This window comes from Peromyscus leucopus, chromosome 1 (genome assembly GCF_004664715.2).
Source record: "Peromyscus leucopus breed LL Stock chromosome 1, UCI_PerLeu_2.1, whole genome shotgun sequence".
Lineage (NCBI taxonomy): Eukaryota > Metazoa > Chordata > Mammalia > Rodentia > Cricetidae > Peromyscus > Peromyscus leucopus.
In genome coordinates this window covers 85,663,070-85,688,664 of record NC_051063.1, presented here as the reverse complement: position 1 = coordinate 85,688,664, position 25,595 = coordinate 85,663,070, and the positions used below count along the sequence as shown (strand labels likewise).

General features: G+C 52.1%; 2 protein-coding genes across 5 annotated transcripts in view; one reads left to right on the top strand and one right to left on the bottom strand.

The window, feature by feature from the left end:
- Positions 1-1,400, top strand: part of Iqck (IQ motif containing K) — a 121,968-nt gene extending 120,568 nt beyond the window's left edge. For both annotated transcript variants that reach the window (XM_037211119.1, XM_028867801.2), the window contains one exon: positions 713-1,400. In XM_037211119.1, coding sequence (XP_037067014.1) covers positions 713-768 — 56 coding nt within the window. In that variant the 3' untranslated portion in view covers positions 769-1,400. The remainder of the gene's footprint in view (positions 1-712) is intronic.
- Positions 1,313-24,777, bottom strand: Gprc5b (G protein-coupled receptor class C group 5 member B). 3 transcript variants are annotated; one of them, XM_028867802.2, is made up of 4 exons: positions 24,612-24,777; positions 12,835-13,865; positions 5,770-5,927; positions 1,313-2,498 (listed from the first exon to the last, which is right to left on the bottom strand). In XM_028867802.2, the coding sequence occupies exons 2-4, from the start codon at positions 13,838-13,840 to the stop codon at positions 2,451-2,453; spliced, it is 1,212 nt and encodes a 403-aa protein (XP_028723635.1). In that variant the 5' UTR covers positions 13,841-13,865; positions 24,612-24,777; the 3' UTR covers positions 1,313-2,450. The 3 variants fall into 3 exon arrangements, with proteins under 3 accessions (XP_028723635.1, XP_037067007.1, XP_028723636.1); XM_037211112.1 differs by lacking the exon at positions 24,612-24,777 and adding an exon at positions 14,117-14,240; XM_028867803.2 differs by having other exon boundaries at positions 1,318-4,457; positions 24,612-24,763.
- Positions 24,778-25,595: the final 818 nt, after the last annotated feature.

Below are 25,595 nucleotides of genomic sequence, written 5' to 3'. Positions count from 1 at the left end.
CTCCATGAGCTCCAGGCCAATGAGAGACCCCGTCTTAAAAAGCAAGGCAGTGGTACCTGAGAACGACACCTGAGGCTGGTCTTGAAGACATGTGCACACATGTGCATCCTTCCTCAGGCACACGCAAATTGAAGATCTTTGCAGTGGGGATATAGTGCAGTGATGAGTACTGGTTCCATCCCCAGCACCACAAAATCAATATTAATAATAAGTAATAATAACACATTTTAAAAAGAGAGTTCTTTCTGAAAGAATTTCCCCCCTCCAGAGGCTGGGTTTCCATATTTGGGGACAGTATCTTACCTCTTGGGATTAATTGCTCTGACACAGAATGCGATGCTCTGGGTCCAGCTAACTCCCCTTTAATGCAATGGTGCCAGGTAATGGATTGGGCTGAACCTGTTATCATCTTTAGTAAAACTTCCTTCAGCACTCTAACCCACAAAGGCACCCCACACCCCATCCATCTTTTTTCTCAACTCCAAACTGCCATGAACTGAGGGGGTGGGAAGTGGTAGCTTCAAGCCTTCAGGTGAAATCCTGGAACACAGTGGACCCGTGTTCCTCCCCGTGTCTGGGGAACCAGAACCGTGACGGGGATTCAGTGGGGTTTGTTGTAAATGACCCTGTCCACTCGTCAGTGTTTCCGGTTTCCAAGGGGCAGGTCTGTCCGGGTGTGTCAACTGACCCTGACTCTCTCATCTCTCTGCAGTGAAATGTAAAATGGACGACGAGGAAGTGCCTGCTGCCTCTGGGCCACCTCTTTAACTGACACCAGTCCTCCATGCCCAGACTGCACATCCCCTTAGTGTGGTGGACGCAGAACCTTCGGCCCACAGACCGGGTTTGTTGCAGATGAGCTTAAGCGCAGTTTAGGAAAGCATTCTTTAGCTTCCTGCCTTACCCCAAATGCTACTTTTCCACCAGCTTCTCCACTGTGTCAGGAGTACCCTTCTGAGCCACCACCACAGTTGACGTGCCTAGTGATGATGTCCTTGTCACCAGTTTTCCCACTTTCGCCAAGGCCCGTATTTTAATTTTTCTCAAATCTCCGTTAGTTCTGTCTTGCTTTTGTCGTTGAATTACGAGGCAAGGCTTGAGAACTGAGCTGTGTTTCCAGCTCAAGAAGAGACAGTCATTGCAAAGGACTTCCATCGTCAAAGCCCCAGAAGTGTTACAGCAGCGTCCTCTTAATTTAATGGTCCTCATGTGTCTGTGGCCGCTGCTCAACAGGATTCTCTCATCTGAAAGGCCCCAGACACAGGAAAGCCTCCTTGGTAGTATAGGACTATTTGACAAGCTACCACACATCTTAGGTAAATAGTAAAGCCTTTATTTTCTTGTTAAGAACAGCATTTTGAAAATAAAACCTATCTGCTCATGCTTAACAACCTTTTCAATCTGTGATATTTATATGTACATACTGATTGTCTTGAAATTTCCCAAACAATTTTGTTCATAAGTATGCAAGTCATCCAGGGTGGGGGAAGAGTGAGGGTACATTATAAAATACACATTAATACATTTAATAAATATATATTATCTATCAAAAAATGAGCCATAGCTCTTTATGAATAAAAAGCACCTGCCAGGGGCTCTCATCGGCTCATATGGTTGCTACATCCTTGGATGTGTAAATGCCAGCATCCTCTTCTACTTTTCAATTTGACAGACTCAAAAGACAACCCCTCTCACCCTGTCTGCACTTGTTTGCTGGCCTTGACCTCATCTTTGTGGGGGTGGGGTGGACACCAACCAGATCTTGACCTTGGAAACAGCTGACACATGGGAGCCTGTCCCCTCTGCCATTGTCCCGCCACCTTGGCAACAGACTCCAGAACACCGTGGGGTTTTCCTTTAGGAGACAGAGGAGCTGTCGTAGTCCCAGCAGGGTGTTACTACCCCGGCATGCTAGGTTGTGCTTACAGCTTGGGGTTATTCACAGATGACTTTCTAGACCATTCCCCACTCTTATACAGGTGCCATGGGAGTCTGTCCTTCAGCCTCGTTCTGTCGGAAGCTGGCTGCAGTCTCCAGGTGGAGTTGCCTCGTGGTCCTCTTCAGGTGAACTTGAACTCATCAGAAAAATAGCGGACGTCTCCCTTCTCCCTTTGCTCCAACCTCCACCCCCGTCTAAGAACATTCAGCCCACCCTGAACCTTAAATTAGCCAAGATAAAACAAAGCCCAGAAGCGCAATCACCTATTGGGGTGGGAAAGATTTAAAAAAAAAAAAAAAAAGAAAGCAAAACTGAAAGACCTCTCTGTGTGAGGTTTCCTGTGGCTCAGAACAGCCCTGTGTTGACAGTGCAGAAATGCGGCTTTCCGCACAGCTATCAGCACGGTGCTCACCTTATACGCGACAACAAAGAGCTTAGAGAGAAAACCACCAATCATGTCAGCTTCTCCCTTCTGCAAGGGGGGCTTTTGCAGACCAAGTCACTGGTGACATCAGAAAGCTCCAAAGGACTCCAGAGAGCGGGGGTGGGCAGCCACTTCCTGGCACAAGAACGTGGAGCGCTGACGTTTGTCACCCGCCCGGCCCGAGGTGCTCGGAGATTTCTTTGTAGAAGGCTGGATAGTGCATGCAAGAGCTTCCAGCCCCACGCAGCCCTGGCTTGCTTTCCCTCCAACCCCTCCCTCCTCAAGCTTCTAAGTTCTCAGCCCACCACATGATGGTCCTTAAGCATAAAGGACCGATTCAAATCCTCTGGAAGCAAGCGCATGCCCTGAATGGGGGTGGGGCATCCCAGAAGCGGGGAAGGGGAGACCTTTGGGTGCCATGCTTTCTGGTTCCCATGCACGGTGATGCACTAACTGTAAGGAAAACTTGCAGGAGAGCCAAGCGCTAGCCAGACTGGCCTCATCTCCCTAAGGCTCTGCAAAGACAGGGTAGGGCAGGGAGGGGATACAGCAGAGACTGGGGTCTTGAGAAAAATCAGATTTATTAAAACACTCAGCTCAGATGTACTGGCTAAAGAGGAGGTCAGTCCCCACCCCCACCCCCAAATACTAACCTTTGAAATTTTGCTCTCATTAAAGGTTAAAGGCTTATGGGTAGTTTTTGTAGAAAAAGCAATGTAGCCATTAGAGTGTATGCAGAGGCCCTACCCTTGTTTGTACAGTCCATATGGTCAGGTTCACACTCTCAGCATGGAAAGGTTGCTAGAGATTATCCTGGCCAAACAGTGCAGAGAACACAGGGCTTTTAATGGCAGGGATGCTGGAGATGCCGAGCGACAAAGGAATGACTTGCTCAGGACAGATGGAAGCCATGACAAATGACGGCTGTGAAGAGGGCCACCTTCATAGAACCATCGGAAAACCAAGATTAAAATGTTCTCTAAACCCTCCGAAAGCAGCAAGAGACCTTCCCGGAACTCATTCTATCCTGGACTTCTAGCCACACCAAGGGAAAGTACCCCAGAAGTCGCTGGCTGCTGGACACGAGGATGCCATCTCTCCATCCTAGAGGTCACCCCTGGGAAGCTCAGCCGTAGGACACTGTGAAAAGGCTGCTCCGGGGCCTGCCTTTCAGCCTGACTCCCCTGAAGCTTCCAGCTGGTGGCCCTAGCTGAGCTTCTGAAATGAACACGGGAATGAAATCGAGGAAGGGGCGTGGAGCAGCACTGGCGTGGGGTACAGTGAGCGGAAGGGGGACTTCTCACTCTGTAAGGGAGGGGGGGCGGGTGGACTGCTTGCTAGAGCAAGAGGCCCAGAGATGAATCAGTGGTTGCTCACCACTGTCTAAATGTGATGGTCGCTTCAGGGTCTGGAGTATCTTCCCCTCTTTGGCACGTTCTGTGCACCCCCTACTCCCACCAGCTACACAGCTCCCTGATCGTCCAGTTGGGCCTTACTTTGGAATCACAGCCACAGCCTCCTCAAGTCTCCTGAACTGCATAGGCCACCAAGCAAGCAAGCCAGGGAGAAGGGTCCATGAGCTAACCTCAAGGGCACTGTTATCTCCAAAAGACCTCCCTGGGGACCAGCACTCGGGGAGGGCGTGGCAGGCTGGCTCAAACCAACCCCTCATATAAGCCAACATCAGCCTGGCACACCGGCTGTGAATTCTTCGCTGTCCTGCCCCCGCTGGATGAAACAGTTTCCCAGCCACGCTTCTCTGAATGAGCCTAAGACTATCGGCAGTTAGCTCTGATTTAGTTCGCAGGACGATTCTGTGTGTGTGTGTGTGTGTGTGTGTGTGTGTGTGTGTGTGTGGCAGGATAGGGGAGGGCGGTCACTGTTAGCTTTCCAGTTCATCTGTATGTCACATTTACACGAAATCCCCAGATTTCCTGGCTTCCAGGTGGCCCTGTCTCGGCCATGGTTATTGACTTCACCCTCAAGAAAGACACAGCCAGGGAATAAAATCGGTAAGAGAGATTCTTATTCTCTGGAACTTAAGGTCTTTCACCAGTGGTGTCTTCCTGTGTGAGATGGCGGAGCAGTTGGGATCTGGAATAACATAAGGACAAGTACTGAGAACTCTGCAAAGTCAACGTTAAAAACTGATGCATCAACCTCCCTTGCTTTTACCTGTGGGGGGCTGGGGGACTGAGTCATGCCCAGGAATGTACTGGAGGTTCATGTCACCCACCCTCAGGGACATACTCCTCACTCAGAAACTCAGTGCTTTAAGAAGTGACGAACGAGGACAGCATGAGTTGCCTTGGGCATGCTAGACAAGAGTCCTACCATTGAACTTCACCCCAAGACCCTACAGTAGCCACCTGGTAACTCTTCTGTTTCCTTCTCTGCACTGGCCTTGAAGGGACCAGGAGGACTTCAGAATGATGGACAGGTTGTGTTGATTACAACACACGGGCTGGCTCTTCCGAAGACTAGTGGCCACAGTAAAGCCAGGCTTTTCTTGGCCCCAGGACAAAGAAACAGCCCAGGAGGAGGTAAGGGGATTTAAGAACACAAATCTGTGTTTCTTTTTGCTTTACAGCCTGTTCAAAGCAAAGGGAACCAGATACTAGCAGAGCCTTCACAGGCCAGAAAAACCAAAATTCCCTCCCTCAGGGACTAAAGACCATCCCTGATGGTCCATTAAAAAGGAAAGAAAGAAACAAAAGCTCAGGTTGAATTATGGAATTGGCACAAAATGAAGAATGGAAATCAAATGTGTCCATGTGAACTGGCTCATGCACTGCTTCTGAGACGCACAGAGCTATGTCTGGAAGGAGATGTAGGAATGAGTGCCTCTTTGGATTTTGCTGGAATGAAACATTCCAACAGAGGCAAAAAGCAAAAGGTGACACTTTCTGCTGCGGGTCTGTTTGGCGACAGGTAAGTACAGCTGCTCTGGTGTTTGAGGGGAAACAATTCCAATTTCCTAGAATGTCTCTTAGGGAGTTGGGGTTGGGGGGTACCCAGTGCCCAGCCCAGGGGTACTGGATGGAGTAGGGAGCAGGGGACTTAAGCTAGGGTGGATGTCAGCAAAGATGAGAGCATCCCCATAGGAAGCTTTTCCTTAGTCATCTTCCTGGGAGAGAGGGTTGGGGCATTGTACTCAAGAAAGAACACCCACCAGGTAAAGAGCCCCAAGCAGTAGGTAGGCATCTACAGATGGCTTTCTGGGTGTGGGCGGGTTTTTCTTATGTGAAGAAAGGTGGTCGAGGGGGCCAGACAAAGATAGAAGGCATGCATGCGTGGAGCTGCAGTGGGCAGCCCAGAGAAGCAGCCTCCAGGTCCACCCAGCCGAAGCTGCCCCACACTGGACGCTCTCAGGCCTCCTGCCCAGACATCATATTTTGATACTTACAGTCCCGCCATTGAGTACGACAGCCATCTCGGTGGGCTGATACACATTGCTTCTGAACGGTGCGCTGGGCCGGCTTCCCAGGCCGCTGGGTTTCTTTCCCAGGCTGCCACCGGATCTTTTTCCCAAGCTTCCATTGGAAAAGCCTGCTGCTGATCGAGCTGAGGAAGGGGTTTCCAGGATGACAACATGGGGGGGGGGAGGAAGGGGAGAGAGTGAGGGGGGAGGGAAACAGAGGAGAAAGGTGGGAGGGAGAGAATTTTGTTTTTTCCTGCAACAACCAGCTCCTCCCCTCTGGGTACCTCTATCCACCCACCGCGGTGGCTCCTCCCCTTTGTCACAAGCCTGATTCAAAACAAAAGTCACAAAGGGGCTTTGTTCTCCAGCCTCAGGAGGGTTGGGAACTTTATGAGTCCCGCTCTCCCCAAACAGCTCCAGCCAGGCTGGGTGGCAGTCACCTCTGGGCTGTCAGGTCTCTTTTGCACATATGTACAGGTCTGTATGCACCATATCAGTTAAAAGCAGTTCCTAGTTCTGGATGCTGCAGAGCTGGGGACTGCTAAAACCATAGGACAGTGATCGCCATCATTGGAAAATGACCCTCAAATGACCCCGAAAATAGGAATAAAGAATCCGAAGCAATGATGGCAAAGAGAGTTCGTACTCTATCTCTAAAGTAGGTGCAGGATGTTTCTGAGTTACTGTCCTTCTTAAAGACAGCATCTAAGGTAGCCCAGGCTAGCCTCAGACTCATTCCGAAGTCAAGAATGGTCTTGAATTCCTGATCCTCCTGATGCCACATGCCAAGTGCTGGGGTCCACATCCAGCTAGTTAGTGTACTCCATGTCTCTGTGTGTGTGCGTGCACACATTTGAGCAGATATCCTCAGAGGCCAAAGAAGGTGTTGGAGGTTATGAGCTACCCCATGTGGGTACTGGGAAGTGGACTCATCCTCTAGGAGAGCGTCAACTCTCTTCTTAACTATACTCCAGCCTGCGCCTTGTTTTTTTTTGAGACAGTGTGTTCACTGCCTAGGCTGACTGGCCAGGGAGTCCCAGGGATCCACCTGTTTCCACCTCCCCAGTGCTGGGATGACAATGGAGCATCACACAGTGGTTCTGGGGATAAAGCCCAAATCTTCTTGCGTGTACAGCAAGTACTTGACCGCCTACGTCACCTCCACAGCCCCAGGTGCTGGCACTTCTACCAAATTAAGCTCCCCCCCTTTAAATAAAAAAAAAAAAAAAAAAAACAACTTGAAAAGCCATTAAGAACCTCATGTATGCTTCTGAGTGAAAGGAGCCAGCCTGTGAGGGCTCCTCACACCATGCCAGTGACGGAAAGTGAAGGCTGTTAGTGGTGGTCAGGGGCTGTGTGGGGAGGAATGGATAGGAGGGCAAGAGGACCATTTCAGGATAGTGAAGCCATCTGTGTGAGACTACAAGGTGGATCCAGGTCGCAGTGCATTTGTCAAAACTCACCAAATGATGCATTCTAATTAAAATGTGGTCTTTGGCTCAGTGGCAGAGCCCTTGCCTAACACTAGGCTCTATCTTCAGCATCCCCACAAGTGGATGGAAATTTTTTTTTTTCTGAGATAGGGTTTCTCTGTGTAGTTTTGGTGCCTGTCCTGGCTCTCGCTCAGTAGACCAGGCTGGCCTCGAACTCACAGAGATCCGCCTGGCCCTGCCTCCCCAGTGCTGGGATTAAAGGGGTGCGCCACCACCTCCCAGCTATGGATGGAAATCTTAAGGGTAAGATGACATCTGCAGTTTCACTGAAAGTGCTAATGTTGCTTGGCTAGAGAAAGGCTTTACTTAAAAGTCTTCCCCGAGGAAATGCAGCAAGACAGCTTGGGAGCCATACAACCTATTTGGGGCAAGAGTCAGACAGAACTACCGTGGAGCCAGGTGCCGCGAGAAGTGACATAGAAAAGGTCAGTTTCCATAGCCTCGCAGATGCTATTGTTTCCTTTACAACAGCTACAGGTTAAGTACCACGGCCAAGGTCACAGAGCTGGCAGGGCCCACACTGGAAGCCTGGCAGAGACAGGCTGCTCCTAACCACGACACCAGGTCCAGATGCTCTGTCAACCATTACGGTTGATTCGAAGCAAGCAAGCTGTGTCCAGTGACATTAGGATAGCTCATCCTAAACTGGACCAAAGAAACCGAGTCCTGGAGAGAGTCAGGGAACCTTTCTCGCTTCGGCATCTCCAAGGCTTGAGCAGTTGCCTGTGCTGAGCGAGGGCACATCGGAAGCTGGGGAGAGCTAGACATGAACTCCACGAGAGGGAGGAGAAGCCGCTTCCCTGGCGGGGCAGAGTCCAGTCCAGGTGGGGGGACTCCACTCCAACAGACCCTCTTTAGAGAAACCGAAGCTCCGCTCTCCTGCTACCCATGGTCCCAACTCCCCCCCCCCCCCCTGCAAGCTATTAGTGGTTTTGTGCACCTTTGGCATTCTAGGTCCCTCAGAATGGGCTCCAGGGTCCAGCCTGTGACAGGCCTGACCAATCAAGGCATTCCATCTCTGAGAACACACTGGTTCAGGGAAGGACATTCAGAGCCAATCAGAAATAACTCTGGGATTTTCTCAAGCTTTCTGGAAAAATTTTCCCCCTGGGATTCCTGGCAAGGTCAGAGCTACTGGGGATTGTGATGCCTCCACCAAGAGATGGGGAGGAGTCGAGTTTAGTCCTTACTTGAGGTTTTTTTTTTTTAATCTAGTCCTTCCTGAAGCCCGCTACCTCGGGCATTTGGGATTTTCATTTATTTGTTTGACTAATTTAGCATTCAAATTCTATTTTTAAAAATTTAAAATAAATTAAAAAAAATTGCTAGTAACCAATCTCAGAGGCCTTTGACTAATATCAGAGCTGATCCTGTGCAACTCACAGCAGAGGTGAAGAACAGGCAATGTTATTCCTAAGTGGATACGTGGAGGTATAAGCTCACTGGTCAAATGTCAACTCTTTCTGATGCAGGCCCTGCAAGTGAGGCCAAGTTAGCCATGCCTCCCCCCACACTTCACTGAGAGTCTCCAGCAGTAAACAAAATGTCTAAGAAGCCTCTGGCTTTAATAAGACCTTAGAGCTCAGGGTCCCTAACAAAAGAGGGAACATATGTGCCTTTGAAAGGTGCATGTTTCGTACGCCTTGTTAGCACTCTCTAAGATGTGATCTGAAGTGTGACATCTCGGGTGTGTTTGAATCTCTTAGCACTTACCTCATGCCTCATTGGTACTAATGAGCACAGCTCAGCTACGTTTATCTACATGGAGGTCTCACTGATGGAAGGAAATATTGGGAGAAAGACCACTGCAGCTTCCCAGAGCCACAGTGCAGCCTGGAGAACACGCCTTCCATCTCATGACACCTCAGGGGACCAACAGTCAAGAGAAGAGAGCCCAAGAGGTTGGCCAGAAGTTCCCAGCGCAGGAGGACGTGACCATTTCGGCTCCTGGGCACTAGCCACTCCGAGGGAAAGGCCCCTCATGGTGCCGGGTTCCTAAAATACAAACTGGCCGAAGTCAGCATGAAAGGTGCCAACAGCGGCTCCTACTGTGGCAAAGGAGCGTGCCCAGATGGTCCATGGCCAGCAAAGCAAGAGTTTCTAGAATAAAGGCCAGCCCAGCCAGGATATTCTCTGTGTGAGCTCTGTCTTGAGGACTGCTCTGCCTGGTCTCCTGGTCTCAAGTGATTTTATTGGATCTATATTTTTGATAGTCTAAAAGCTGGAAAAAAAAAGGAGGAAGAGAGGAAGAGGAGGAGGGAGGTGGAGCTAATAAGGGCTGCTAGAGATGGAGCTCATTCACCCAGCATGCACTAGGCTGAGTCCCATCTTCAGCACTACAAGCAAGCGAACAACAACAACTTATCTTTAAAAAAAAAAAAAGTCTGACAACACCCAAGGTTGCTGAAGATTTAGGGAGAGTCTTGCAATGCAACCACAGAGTGGGCACTCAGCCTGCCTTTCTGGGGTGCTATCTGGCATGGCGTGCCAAGATTTAAAATGCAGACTATTTGACTCATATCTAGGACATCTTTTGCAAGGAGCTAGTGGACCAAAAAGCAGAAAGATGAATGGATAAGGGTGCTTACTGCAGCACTGTGTATCAAGGGATGCCTGAGGCGGGCAGAGCAGCCAGAGGACCAAAAAGTAAATGCTGGTGCCTGCTGGAAAATTCCACAGCATTCCCAGGCTATGGGAATCTTCATCTACTGACCCCAGAAAGGCCTCCATCACACTGACTTAAACCACAAGGCAGGCCAGCGCCCATTCCCAGGGTTTCCACCCAGTAACACCTTATGATCACGTGGAGAGCTAAAAAGTTATACAGACCCCAGACTCAGACTTAATTGGGGGTCCAGGGCAGAGGCAGAGCAGGTGTTTTTCCTTAGCAGCCCAAGTGGTTCTGATGGGTAGATGAGTGAAGGACCACCTTGCCTTAGTGCTGTTCTGTTCCACTTTTGTTTTGGAGACAGGGTAGTACTTTAGCCCCTTCCCGCCTCAGTGTCCAAACAGATCTCATGGGCTCTTGTATGAATTCAGGCAATGGCACTTGGTGTATTTTTTTTTTGGCTACTATTGGTGGCTTTGTTTTGTTGGGAGTTGTGTGTCTTGGTGTGTATCCCAGGCTAGCTCTGAACTTACTCTCCTCCTGCCTCTCCTCTCTCAGTGAGTCCCGGGGCAAGTGCTGTCACATCTATTGTTACTTTTAAAGCACTACTGCTTGGGTGTTTCTGACCTTCCAGTTTTACTGCAAGGAAATCAAACATTCCAGTCAACCACTGGTTCTTAACCCCTCCCCGCCGACGCCCCGGGGTGGGGGGCACAGGTACTGTCAGAATCAGACAGAGCGATGGGCCAGTTCCCCAGGAGACACAGCAGTATGCAACCACTTCCGTTTGTTCCCTCTACTTCCAAGGTCCACAGGAGTCCAGGGCCTCAGAAAGGCCGCCAGGAGAAGCTGGCAAGAATAGGGGGTGCTGCCAGCACCCCAGGACTGGCCGGGACCCTCCTCTGTCACCACAGCCCCTTGAAGAGGTCTCTAGGTTTCCAAAGGTGACCTCTAGCATGACTACACCTCTACTCCTGTCCCCCAGCTGGACTGACACTGAATCCCTAGCAACATCTCCACAGACACAGGCACCTGGCCTAGAACTTTATGTAAGAGAGTAACTTGGATTACAGCCACACTGGGACTTTCCCATCTGTCCAGAGAGGGGCTGCTGGCATCCCTCCTACGTGAGTCTGGCCAGGGCTCAGGGGTGCAAAGGAAGCCGATTACATCTAGCTATGACAACAATATGAGTGGCTGTACAGGAAGAGAGGGCTCCACATGCTTCCCCGCCTACAGGGGAGGAGCAGGCTGTAACCCCGGGCTTCCACACTTAACCTCGCGAGGCTGTGTAACGGGACCAGCTCCTGAGCATGGCTCACACTTGTACCTGGCAACCGGGCAGATGTTGCTAATGAGAAATGTTGCTACATTTCAGTCTGCCATGGACCACATTGCAGCTGTAAGTCCTCAGGAAACGCCATTCTTTGGAACTTCAGCCTACACCTATTCATCATGAAGGAGACATAAGGGGGCTGGCTTCACAGATACTGCGGGCTAACATGTGACCACGTCAGGTGATCAAACCCGACCAGGACTGGGATTCACTATGACTGATGGGCCCCGAGGCATCTTTGGGAAACTGAGAAAGGTCACTTATTTAAGCTCCAGTGTGGGATCCAGTCACCTTCCTTTAAGCAGTCCTAAGGGGTACCTGTCCAGCATCAACAGCAAGGCCTTTGGGGTGCCAGTGACCACAGACTCTGCCATCATACTGTGAACTCACTCCTGAGCAGAACCAGGTAGTCTTGGTTACCCCAATTGCCACCAAATTTGTTTTCTCTGACCCCAGAGGAGCTTGTGAACATTTAGCCAAGTAATAGCGATGTTGGTGATGGTAGAGGGAAGTTAAGAGAGGATGGATGCCAAGCCTTCTGTCCTGGTGAGCCAGCTCTACATACATCTTCAGAAGGTCTCTGCAGGACTGAGCCTGGCTGCCTGTAGCAGAGACAAAGCTTATAAATGCAACTATTTTGGCAACCAGCCTCTGAGCTCTCCTTTCGGGAACCACCGCTCAAGTGAACCCCTATCCCTGAGTGTCTGAGACTCCTCTTTCAAGAGACCCCAGCCAAGACCCACAAGCTCCATGCTCAGTACCACCAGGGTCTGGTCCCCACTGTGTTACTTTCTGTGACACCTCTATACGGTATGCCCTCCCATTATTTTTATTTTACAGATTAGGAAAACTGAGGATCAGAGAGGTCATGTAATCTACCAAAAGTTGCAGAGCAAGGAGTGGGAGAGGCAGGGTTTGAACATGAACATTTGACTTTGGGATCCGATTTGAACACTGCTGATGACCGAGGTGGAGGAGGCCAGGAGCCCTGTCACGGTGGCCTGCATCCATCTAGCAGTGCATGGCATAGGCTGCAAATTCAAATGCCTACTGGGAGCTAGGGAATGGCTGGGTGATCAGCCGGGAGTGGCAGAGAATGTGGAAAGCAGAAATTGTATTCCCAGATAAGGGCAGCCAAAAGTGTGTGTGGTGTGTGGTGTGGTGTGGTGTGGTGTGGTGTGTGTGTGTGTGTGTGTGTGTGTGTGTGTGTGTGTGTGTGAATGGGCAAGAGGTCAACCTCAGAAACCACCTCTTGTTTTGGAGCTACTAGGGTCTAGGACTCACAGATCAGGTCTGCCTGCCTCTACTTCCTCAACACTGGAATTGTAATACGATGTGCCTTTTCTCTGAGTTCTAGACAGTGAACTAACTCAATCCTCTTGCTTGCCCTGACAACACTTTACCAACTGAGCCGTCTCCCCAGCCCTGCCCCTTGGATTTTTATAACAAATTAGTTGGCAATTGGCATGAGGAAAAGGATGCACGAAAACAGCTCGGAGCCCGTGTTAGCAGGGGGGTCACTCATGACGGTGGGGTCGATTGCTGGGTCTGGGAGCCCCTGCCCCTGCTGCTCTTCCAGGGACCGTCCCAGGCCCGGCGGTGGGCCACTTTACCTGCATTGTGTTCATCCATTGAGAAGGCCTTGTTCTCCATGTAGGCCCGAGGCAGGTGCATGTCCTCCTCAAACGCCGTCTCCCGCATCCTGGGCTGGGACGTGTCGAAGTAGTTGGGTGGGTTCTCCTGCAGGGGCGGGAGAAGGGTGCAGTGGATCTCCGGAATGGCGTAGAAGATGACAAACACCCAGCCACTGGCCGCCAGCGTAATGGCCAAGGTGGGGTCGCTCCAGGCATCTCCCTGCTTCATGCTCGAGTTGCCGAAGAGGTACATGGTCATCCAGACCACCCAGATGAACACAGAGAGAAAGGTAGTGATGAGGATGAAGGCTCCGTTCACCTTCCACCGACTGAACTTGCCACACAGCGTGAAGAGGGACTGCGCCAGGGTGACGACCAGCAGCACCATGTCATAGATGAGCGCCATCACAAAATCCATGGGCTCATAGGCACAGGCTGGCTTCGTGTCACGCAGCACGGTCAGCACCAGCCACTCGGTGGCAATGATGACCTGCACCAGCATCAGGCACAGCGCCAGGCTCACCAGCTGCCAGCCGGCTGGGCTTGTGCCCTGGCACACCAGCCTCCGTACCCGCCACGCCTGGCTCAGCAGACAGGAAAAGCAGAGCGCGAAGAGGACACCCCAGAGGAAGCGTCGGATGGAGCAGATGGTCTCGTCCATCCGGATGATGAAGGCAAACGTCAGCCCAAAGAGGCCCAGGGTCCCCAGCAGGAAGAGGAAGTGGAGGCACACGGGCCTCCTCTTCTCCTTGTCCTTGATGAAGGGCAGTCTCACCAGGAGGATGAGCATCAGGAGCAGTGTGATCAGGGCCCCCGCCCCGGCCACTGCCTCCACCACGATGCCCCAGATGGCGTCCAGGTCGCACAGGGACACGTACTGAGGAAGAAGGTCCAGCCCACAGCCCCGGGATGTGCTGGCGTTCTCTGAAGCGACCGAGGCAATCACCAGGAGCAGGGGCAAGGGGAACACTTGATGGGTTCTCATTTTTTTCTGTGACACCAGGGACGTTCTAGAAAATGGGGACAATTAAGGGAGAACGATCAGTCCATCGTAAGGCCTTACTTTCCTGAGGACTTGCCTCTTTTCAAACCTGGTAGCCCTCAAGGCTCCTTCAGGCCCTCGAGAGAACAGCACTGGCTTTCTCCAGGCACTGAGGTCCCTCTCCAGGCACTCTGCCACCTGCTTGAACCCTGACCCAGATTAGCAGCCATGAGTCACACTATCAGCAGTGGCTGGAGGACCAGTGAGATGGAGACTCACCTTATCTCTCTACCCCGTTGTAGTTTGTAAATCTGGTCTCTTCCGAAGCAAGGGAATGAGGGACGTTTTAAAGGGACAGCCACCGGCCAGGTGCTCGGACAGCCCTTATCTCCTCCTTTGATCTGCAAAGGCTAATGGGGAATATTTACTGACCACTGACTCCAGACCAAAACTAGGCTCAGCCAGTCCTCATAATACCCTATGAAGCAGCAGGCTCTATTGTGACCTCCATTTTCAGGTGATAAAACAGGGTCTTCAAGGCTGTGACACTTACCCCAGGTCACACAACCACACTCCAGGAAGCCACTCCTCTCAGCAGAGGGAGAAGCCTCCCAGCCTTACACCTGTGGTACATTCTGTGGTCCCAGGTAAGTCTGCTGCACCCATAGATTCAACCAAGCTCGGATGAAGAATATTTGAGAAAAAGATTCTGTCTGTCCTGAACATGTGCAGACAGTTTCCTGTTGTTACCTAGACATTACAAAGCAAGCGTTGACTTTGTATTAGCTATTGTAAGGGACCTAAAGTCCACAGGGCACGGGCATAGGCTATGTGTGACTACTGTGTGTTTCACAGAAGGGCCTGCAACACCAGCTGGATGCTGGCACCAGGGCTGCTGGTATCCAAGGGAATCTTGGAGCAATCCTGCAGATGTGCCTGTATACCCAGAAGGAGCTTTTCCATGCTCTGTCTCCCACACACATCCCACCTTCCTCCTGAAGAGCTCTTGAAGCTCCATTCTCTCCAACTCACCTTTTGTCCCTGTCCCGGGAGGCCGGAGAGTTCAACCTGCCACACCCTCTCCCATGTGTTCAAGATGCTCAACAGCAGTCCTGACCCAGTTCCTCCTCCCCTGCTAGGACACACCCCTATTCCTTTAATTTTCTTTGTCTACTCTTATAGTTGAACCTAGGACCTCAAACATGCTAAGCAGCTGCTGGGCTACATCCCTTTAAATTATTTTTTACTTTAATTTTGAGGTAGAGTTACACTACTTTACTCCAGCTGGATTTGAACTCACCACAGCCCATGCAGCACTTGCACTGGTGACCTTCCTGCCTCAGCCTCTTGAATAGCAGGATGTGTAGGCCAATGTCACTAGGCCTGGCCCTGCAGAGACGCTGCCACCCCACCCCCTACCCTCAGCTCTTCTCCAGAGCCATCAGCTCAGACTGGGCCAAGGTCAGAGCAGCTCCCACAGGCAGGGGCTTGTGGGCTGAGCTCTAATCAAGCCTGTCATTATTTTTTGTCTACTTTGTTTCTTTTCTCCTTCCCTTTCTCCTCTCCTCCCTTCTTGTTTTCATCTGCGGCCACAGGCAGAGAGGCAGAGACAGTATCTTTTACTCAATAGGAGACCCAGCTTTCCCAACCTTAAGTCACATCTGGCATCCGGGACAGGTCTTTTTTTTTTTCCCTTGGGATGTCCTATGCATTGTAGGATGCCTCTCATCAACCCGGCTTCTATACACTGCCAAATATCTCCTGGGTGAGGGGCACAAATCCTGGGTGAGGGGCACAAATCCCCCCACAAAGGATTGCTGGTAAAGATGCCGGTGTTAGCACACAGCACCTGGTACAAGGCACGCACTTAGGAAATCCCCACAGAACAAGCCTTGTACCCAGACGGCCCTTTATCCCACGGACACCAGCTCCTTGCTTTTGAAAGAGGCTGGACCTTCAAGAAGCCAGTCTGCACAGCTGTGCCCCATGCTCATTACTAGTCATATTAAGCTAGTTCGGGGGTTTTAATTCCACCTATGTGTAGGTCTGTAACCAGCCACCTTCCCCACAGCACAAGGCCTGGCATCCCTGGGGTTTCCGTTAAGTAAATGCGGTATTGACCACCTCTCTCTCCTCCTCTCCTTTAGAGATCCCTTGTGCATCTTGGGTCCCTTCTTGGCCTCCAGGCTATTTGGCCTCCAGGCCATTGACTGCATAAATAATTGACGCCGTAGAAAGTGGCTGGTGGTGTGGGGTGGTCTGCTATGCTTATACAGAGAAGGCATGCTACAAACAGAAGGTACTTGGGAAGAGGGGCTCCTTAAACCAGACCCCCACTCAGGTAAATACAGGGGTGGGGATACACCCTAGATACTGACCATCAGCTTGTAGTCTAGTCATGATAGTGCCACCACGGAGGCTCCATCAGGGACTCCCTGTGCACCTATTTATTTAACTGTGTCCTGTACACTGACCACTTGAACTCCAACAAATTAAAATACTTCTCTCTTGATGTTTCTAAACTGTGCTGGATGGCTCAGCCGGTCAAGGTGTCTGCTGCCCATGCCGCCAGGCCTGACAACCTTAGATCCCTGGGACCCACGGGGTCGAAAGAAAGAACCAGCCAACCCCTGCACGTTTTGTGTGTGCTGCACACGTGCACACCCGAGGAACACGGCTACAGGGTGCAATTTGGAGAGACATCGTTCTGAAGAGAACCACTTATCAAGGCTGGGAAACACGCTATGAACCGAAATTTGAGGACCAGATGGGACGGAACAAGCTGTCATTGGTCCATATCAAGGTGGAGGGTCTCCAGAGCAAATATCCCTTTTAAGAATTTCCAGTGAAAGAAAACCCCATTAGGAGACTTCTCGACAACACATCCCAGGCAATTTCTCTAGTTTATAGCCAATCCCATCTTCCCTCGGGAGTGAGGAAATACTGTTTGGGAAGATGCTTCTGGAAGCTGGATCAATACCCTTCCCCCACCATCTCTCACCTATGCACCTTTTGACCCATGGTTCCCAACCAGGGGCAATTTTGGATGTCACAACTGGCAAGGGAAACAGTGGGCATCTGTTGAATAGAGACAATGTGAATAGCAGTCTCCACCAAACAGAATGATGCAGGCCAGTAAGTCCACAGTACCAAGGCTGAGGGAGGCTGGTTATAGATATCAAAGTCAGAATTGATGAGAGTCACTGGGAAACCCACCAGGTCTTGGTTGGGCCTACCCCTCACCACCCTTGCTTAGAAGAACTTGGCTGTTTTTAAGTGTGTCCAGCCACTCTTTCCGGCAAAGCTCCTCCTTCCACACCTGGCTGTAGATCGAGACTTGGTTTCTCAGTTCTTCTTGCTTGCTTCCTGTCTCTCCTGTCTACCCCAACTTGAAATGGATAGCATCAAGATGGCGTCCACACTTCTGAAATTGTGCAGTGTTCTTGCGGTACACGGCCAGGACTGTCGTTTCTGCTTCCTTTCTGACCCAGGAAATGCCCCTTTCTCCTTCAAGGGCAGCTCTGAGTTTTGTCTTCTCTCATTTCTGGAAAGAGCTCCCAATTTCCTTTTGGAGAGTTACCTTCAGCCCTGGCCTCCAGCTGGGGGTCTGGTATGAGTTAAGTGGGAAATGTCCGTGGCTGCTGGAGGTATGTTAAAGGTCAAGGGGTCTTTAGGAGGTGGGGCTTGGTGAGTGGAAGTAGGTACCTTTGATAGTTGATGGCCTAGCTTATAGATATCACAGCAGAGTCCTGGTCTATGGCCACTGCCACGCCACCCCTGCCATGATGAAGTCTCGAAAACCACAAAGCAGAATGCTCCTTTCATCTCTTTGTTTTGATTAGTTATTTTGTGTCAAGCAATGTATCTGTGATGGTTACTACCAGCTTGACAGACTCTAGACTCAAGTAGGAAACAAGCCCCTGGACATGACTAGAAGGGATTATCTGGATTAGGTTAATTGAGGTGCACAGACCCACACTAAAAGGAGGCCACCCTGTTCAGTAGGCTGGGGTCCTAGACTGTCTAGGGAAAAAGTGACCTGAGCAGCAGCATTCATCTCCCTCTGCTTCCTGACTGGATTTGGTGTGACCAGCTGCCTCAAGATCCTCCAGCCTTGACTACTCTGCCTTGATGGATTGGCCCCTCCAACTGTGACCTGAGGTAACCCTTCTCCTGTTCTCCTCAGGGTCCATTCTCACAGCACCAGGAAAAGTAACTAAAACTGGAGCTAATGCAGCACCAGCTTAGGCTTGGCCAATCTGGACCCTGTCCTACTCTTTGGCTGAACTGATTGGTTCACAAACAGTCAAGTGGTCTGAAATAGAGCAGTGAATCAGCAGGGGCGGGGGTTGTCATGAACTGGCAGGGTGTCTTCTCTTTGTGAAGTAACTGGTAAGTTCGAAGGTTAGAGTCTTTCCACGGGAGAGGACAGATCTCTCTCCCATGGAGAACCTGTCTGAGGGTAAGGCTGACCCAGAGCATCAGCTGGGGGATGGGCTTGAGTCCCAATCCACTGAAAGGCAGGCAGTTGGATTCACCCATGCCTGGTACCAGCAACCAATTTAACTACATAGTTTGAATGAAACTCACTTGACCTGGGTTTCCGTCACTTGCCAACAAGTTCTCAAAAACCTAGGAGGAATGAATGGCCCCTTCTTGACCCATATCTAGGCATATAGATGAAACTAAGCACAGCCAGACACCGAAGGAGAGAGTCCAGTTGTCTCAAGCTGGTCACTACTGGCTCTAATATGGGGTGCAGCCACCCAACTCCACGGAACTATGTATAGGATGAGAAGGGGCTCCACTGAGGCCAAGGCCACTGGCTTATCCAGTCTTCCCAGGGGGTCCTATTTCTGTCAATCCACAATGACAGTAACTGCTCTCAGGCTCCCTGACACACATCGTAACAGCCAAGGACCTGCCAAACGGAGCTAGATGGGGTGGTACGGGCTGTAATCCTGGCATTTGGGAGGTTGGGGCTAGAGGATCATAACCAGCCAGGGCTAGAGATAGTAATTTCTAGTCCAGCCTGAGCTACCACTGGGAAACCTTAACTCAAAAACCAAATAAACAGACAGAATCTGCAGAACAGTCCCGGAGGCAAGCGCCGAGGCTGTCCCCATCTCACAGGAGATAATGCTGCGCAGAACAGGGAGAGGAGGTGCTTGGCCAAGGTCACATGCTGCCAGGAGAGCGGAGCCTGAGGCCAACAAGTGTCTTATTGTTGCTGGGCTTTGTGTAGATCAGAACTTGTACAAGAGTCACTGTGACTTTTGCTGGATCATTTATCTCCAAGAGGTCCCCCCTGGCCCCACTATATGCTACGCCAGTACTTTTGACCCCTGACTCTGTTGTATGGGTCATGTGTGTATGTGTGTGTATGTGTGTGTGTGTGTGTGTGTGTGTGTGTAATGTTGTCCTCTCCCAAGCAGATACCCTTAGCCAGGGGTTGACTTTGGATGTCTTCCTCTAGCACTGTTCACATTTTTGGAGACGGGGCTTCTCACATAATCTGGATCTCACTGAGTCCACCCCACTAGACTGTCTGCCCAGAAAGCCTCTGGGATCTGCCTTTCTCTCATCCCCAGCACTAGGGTTAGAGATGTGCATGGCCACGGGGATTCGAACTCAGGTCCTCATGCTTACACTTTACCCTCTAGCCCAGTTTTCCCTCATTTATTTTTTGGGTCCATTCTTCTCCACCCACCACCACCCCAGGCCCTCATTTATTTTGTTCTGGACTTCAGTCGCTGAGTGAACGAAACTTGCCACACAAGCTCTAACTCTCACGTGGGCCATGCCACTGGCGCATGCCAGTGTTTTCTTCTAGAAAAGAGGGTCGGAGAGGCTCTCCTCAAAGTTTGATTCTTGGACTGTCCCGGCCCCGCAGGCCACACTCAGACACAGAAGTCTGGATGAGTGAGGAAACACAGAGCAGGAGCCCCAGGCAGGCACTACCCCATCCATCTAAGACCCCTTGTCAGGTAAGCCCCACCCTGCTCAACCGGCCACCTGCGGCCTACCACCTCCATCCTTAGGGGGAACAATACCAGATGGGAGAGGTTCTGAGGCAGCAGCCTCAAGGCAGGGCTGCCTGGGATGGATGAATCCATGGCAACAAACCCATGGGGTGAGGTCAGCGGCTCCTCAAAAGAAGTAAAGGATAAATGGGAATGAATGCACAAGCCTCGGCTCACATACTAATTACCTTTGCTGCCAGCCAGGCGCTCAGAAATGTGACTCAACTCCAGTGTTCTTAAATACACTGCAAAACAACTCCCCCCCCCAAACACCATAAACACCACACATGCATACACCATACCACACACACCACACCATACACACACCACCTCATCCCACATATTCACAACACACACACACACACACACACACACACACACACACACACACACACACACGCAGTCTACAGAGGAAGCCCCCAGCAGGTGGAGAAACAGTCCCCTCCACTGTCCTGAGTGCTGGCCCTGCAGAGACTGATGAGGACTCCGTGGGACTCTGTGTGAGCAGGGTAGCAAGACTGTTGTAGCCCAAGCCTCTCCAGAGTCAGACTCCCCAGTTTCAAATCCTACCCTGGGGCTGAAGAGTAGTCCAGTATGCACGTGCCGGTGGGTCCCACCCCCCAGCATTGTCCAAATCAATGAATAATAAAAGTCCTACCCCAGACCACTTGTTAGCACCCGATGACTCTGAGCTACTGACTTAACTTTTCTTGCCTCAGTTTCTTCATTTGCAAAGTGAGGGTAATAACAGCGCCCACATCACCGGGTTGTGGTGAGGACTGAGATAACCACTGGAATGGTGGCACTCACCTGTAACTCCAGCACTTGAGAAGCTGAGGAAGGAGGATCTCAAGTTTGAGCTCAGTCTCAAACAAAACAGGAGGTGGAGGCTGTGAGTGGCCAAGTGGGTCAAGTGTTTGCCCAGCCAGCACGAAGACCAAAGATGCACCCCCCCCCCCGGTATGTACATACAGCCACAAGCAAACGTGAATGCACACCCCCCGTGCACACACACTGGAATATGCACTAGCATACACACATGAACATACACACAAACACACACATACATACACAAAGGATAACTATAGGGTGTAGGACACCAGTTAATGTAGAGAAATTTAAAAGATTGGTAAACGTTCCACTGTCTGCAGGAGTAAATTCTTCCACGGATTTCCTAGGAGGGGCTGTTGCCATGGAGATGAAATCATGAGGGGGGCTCTCCCATCTGTTTATCTACCACTGGCTTCCAGCCTCTCCCATCATATGCCAAAGCCAACAGGTCCTTGAGGTGGTGGGAAGGGAGACAGGTCTTCGGACGGGAACGGGAGCCCTGAGTGCGAGCCTCACTGTCAAGGTTGAACCAGGCCAGTGACCCTGAAACCAGCCATGGCTATTAAGTAGTCAGAGCCAAAGCTGCTGGAGACCACACACCGGGCCCTCTCCTGGGAGGTAAGATCCTTTCCCTCTGGTCTCCCCATGGGGATGGAAAAACAAAATGTCCCAAACTGCCCTGAAACTCTTCTGACCAGCCTCCCCTCAGCCCTGTGGCTAACAGAAAGGTTCCAAAGAGATCATTCTTCCAGCTACACCAGGCATGCAGGAGAGCAGCACATGGGGGGGGGGGACGGGGACAAAATGAGCAGGTGTGTGTGTATGGGGGGGGGGCTCCCACCCCCAGCATTCGTCATAGCTCTGTATGCAGCTGAATACCTGCCACAGTTTACGCTCTCCTCAGACTCCAAGATCTCAACACTAGTGACATTGGTGTTACTTGACTCTGCGGTTTTTGGTCTCTTTTGTAAGGTAGAGATGGTTGTGCTGCTTGCATGAGGTCCATGTGGAAAGCCCTTGCACAGAGGAGGCAGGGGTTGCACGCTCAAGACTCCCATTTTCCTGTTGGGACCGTGAAGGCACTGAGGTCAAGCCGCCAGGCCACCAGCTTCATGGAATCTACAGACCAAGCTGGGAATCCATTTTGCCCAGCCCCTGACCCCAGGCCTTTCCACTGTACCCCAGTCCTGGCCCCAGGTCTGGCAGAAGTCCAGACTGCGGCTGGAAGCCAGTCTCTCTCCCCAGCACTTCACTGTCCCAGCCCACTCCCCAGGAGCCAGGTGTGTTTCCTGCTTGGCTGCTTTAAACCGCCATTAAGGTTTCCTGACATTAAACTCTTTCCCAGACCCAAACCGTCTCTGCCTCCCTCTGATAGCTTTTCCAAGTTGGAGTGTCATCATTTTCATTACCCTGTGCTGACTAGACACTCTCCTCTTTGGGGCCCTCAACTTTACAGACCCTTCTTAGGTTAGTAACTTAGTACAGCAAGAACATCAGAGCCTGGGCCATGAATATGCAAAGCAGCTGCGAGCGAGCCTGTAAATAAAAGCAATCATTTAAATGCAAATTGCAGCCTAGGCTGCCTGAACCTCAGTGCTAGGATCCTTCTCTGGGTGCAGTTCTGAGGTGAGAGCGTGACTAAGTTGGAATCCCTAGCTGGCTCGATGCCGAAACGCTACAGAGGTCTTGGACCCTGGGTGGGGGCTCCCTAGCGTAGATAAGGACTGTCTAGAAGTGGGAGGTGGATTTTTAAAACCTCAAGCCACTCCTCCAATTCGCTCACAGGGCTCTCTGGGGCTCAAAGCAGTGCCCCAGGCTGGATCCATTGCAGGGACTCCCAGCACCACAGCTGCCCTACAGCGGAAGGAAAAGAGCTGCTGTCTGTCTCCTTGTGGAGGTCAAGGGAGCTTTTAAAATCACACCCCGTGGCCTCCTGCCGAGAACCCTTCAAGGATTCAGTGGCCCCCACCAGAATACATTCTAAATGTCTTTCTATGGCTCCAAAGACCAGGATCTGTCTAGCGCCTCTGGTCCCCTTTTGCCTATCCCCAAATCCGCCCCCACACACTGGCTACAATGGTCTTTGTGTCTCTTCCTCCAAGCTTATTCCCACCTCCAAGCTTCTGCAGCCTGGATGCCCTTTGCCCCCAAATCGCCCTCTAAGTGGAGCCCCCTCCCCCTTTGCTGGAGTCCACTCAAAAATGCCATTCCCCAGATGTCTCCTCACGCACCACAAGCCGGGCTCACTTTATTTTCCAGGCAGCCCTATCCCAGCAGGTGTTGTATGAGGTCGTATTTATTTGCTCCATTAGCGTTTCTTCATCCACTTCTCTGCAGTTGCTCTCCCCCCCACCCCGACCCCGATCTGGATCTATTCATTTTATACAAGGATTTCCACAGCACTCGATTCTGTGTCCACTACATGTATTGAAAAACAAACAAACAAACAAACAAGCCCAGTAAAGATTTAGAGTCTGTCTTTGTAAACAAAGCCCTTTTCTTGCTGCCCGGGCCCCAAACTGCAACTCCTTCCCCTCCCATCTTTCCCCCTTCCAACTCAGCTGGCCCTTTTCAGACGCAGAAGCGAAGGGATCAGGGAAACAATGTTCACAGTCGAGATAGAAAACTAGCCGGGAGGAGGATTTCCAACCAACAGATGCCAATTTGCATTCTATTTACATGCTATTTGCATGCAGTTTAACTCCAAGTGTGGTTATTCCCAAAGCCCCGAGAGCCCACCAAAGAAACTTAGGAAATAACATTCTGAAGTGCTGCTGTGTGTGGAGCGTGCTCAGCCTCTCCCGCATTCTCTGGTCTTTGTGGGGGACCCCCAGAGCTTTCTGGACGCTGCTCAGGTGCCCCCACCCTGGCGCATTCGGGCGGCCGATGCGGCGCGTGTGCTGGGGCCCCAGGAGGGGACGATGGTGCCCGCCACACTCCCGGGGCCTTTGTGTCTGTTCCAAAGAGCCGCCCCCTTGGCGAACAAGAGAAGGGGGGAACTGGCTAGGCCTGGGTCTGACGGAGCAAGAACAGGGGGACGAGTCCTCTGTTCTGGGGCGTCCTCTGGGGCAAGGTCGGTGGGCCGTTCCAAAGCTGTTTAACCAGCTGCCGCCCGCTATGGCGGGTTGCGGGCTCCTCGCCTGGGCTTGCCTCTCCCACCCGGTCCTCGAAATGTGCGGGGCCCTTGTGGGGCTTTGAGCCTTAGTCCACCAGAAAGAGGGGGCGCTGCACCGGGTAGTCCTTACCCTTAGCTTGGCTGCCTTCCCCAGAGGTCCAAGAGCCCTCGCCTGGGACAGAAATTCTTCCCCTTAACCGTATGCAGCCGCCCCTGGACTTCCAGCCCACTTGTCCCCCAGCCTTAGATTTCCTCCCTGTGGTGCCCACCCTCTTGCCCCCTTTTCCAAGAGTGCGCGGCCACTGCGGGCTGCAAGCTGGGTCCCCCAGACCCTGCGGCAGGTGAGGTTGCACGTCCCCAAAGGCTAGCCCTTTCCCCAGGCCAGGTCTGCGCAGTTCATGGCCAGCACCCCTGACCTGCCTGGCCCCTGGAACCTGCCTGCGACGCCCCTCACAGGGGTCACTAGCATAGGGCCGGACTCCCCTTTTACTCCTAGCTGCCTGTCGTCTGTCGTCACCCCAGATCCTAGGCTCTCTATCTGGTCCATGGACATCCTCCCTCCGTCCCCCGCCAGATAAAGGTCCCCAAACCCTTACTCTTGGTCAGCCCTCTGAGACTCCTCTCCCACCGCACTGTGGCACCCCTCACCCGAACCCCACAGCTTCCACTGCAGATGCATCCCGAGGAAGGAGAACAGAAAAAGCACAAGCCTCGGATCCCCTCCCGATCTTCACAAGCCCACGGCGGGAAAAGTTTCTGGGGTCCCTGTGGCGCCATCCCCGCGCCCGCGCTGCCTGGCACTCACCGACCCTCGCGGCCCCGCAGCGCCGACGCTCCTGCTGGCCCTGGGCCCGAGTCACATCTCTGCAACGCGCCCGCGGCCCCCGCTCCGCGCACGCCCGCCAGTCGAGCCCGCCTCACTGCATCGTCCTTTCCAGCCGCGGCAGCGCGAGGCGCCCCCTGGCCCGGCCCGCGCTGCAGCAGCCGAGGCCCCGCCCCTCCGTTAGGCCCCGCCCCAGCAGGCCCCTCCCCGGCCGGGTCTGCGGCTTGCTCAGCCCCAGGACCAGCGGCAGGCAGCCGGCAATCCCATGCGCCTGGCTTGTTCTGAGAGCTGAGACGCATTCCACCTCCAGTGTGGAAGACATCTCCTCCCTGTTAAGAGTCCAGACGCACAGTTTGCCCGGGCTGATCTGTTTGCAGAAACATCCTCAGCCACATACAACGCAATATTCCCACGGGGGTCTTAGAGGGACACTAGCCACACATATCGGAAGAGAGCCCTGGACTCAAATTCTCAGAGACTGCACGCGTTCCAAAGTCACCAAAGCCTCGGTATGATGAACCTCGGCAGGTCCCCACTGATCACATTCCCCACCTTCTACCTTGCTCCAGCCCTCCCTTTTCTCTTTGCGCACACTGAACCCAGCACTCGTATCCTTCCTTGGCAATCTCAAACATAAACCTCACCACGATGATCCCCCTCACGTGGGTCCGTGTGCACGATGATCGCCACCATCTCTCACACTTCATTCACGAAGGCACCTGTCTGACACTCTCCCAGGCAAACATACCCAGAGAACCCAGACTCTGGCTGTGCGTGCACTGGACGCTCAGGGCACAGTTACGGCCGGTGCCCACAGGGCGGGCATGGGACATGCGCGGAGGAGGGGTCTAGTACGGCCCACACGGTTGTCTGAAGTCAGCACTGCCTAGGCTAGGCTGTGGGGTACTGCGCTTCAGCACCCCATGCAGCAAGCTATCTCGAGGGTTATCATCACTCACTGGTCAA

Excerpts from the sequence above, each read along its gene's own strand:
- Gprc5b (XM_028867802.2), bottom strand. The coding sequence starts at position 13,840 with ATGAGAACCCATCAAGTGTTCCCCTTGCCCCTGCTCCTGGTGATTGCC. Across the intron at positions 5,928-12,834 it reads AATGGATGAACACAATGCAG|CTCGATCAGCAGCAGGCTTT; the intron begins GTAAAGTGGCCC and ends CCCCTTCCTCAG. Across the intron at positions 2,499-5,769 it reads TCGTACTCAATGGCGGGACT|GAAGTGGCTGCCCACCCCCG; the intron begins GTAAGTATCAAA and ends TTCTTGTGCCAG.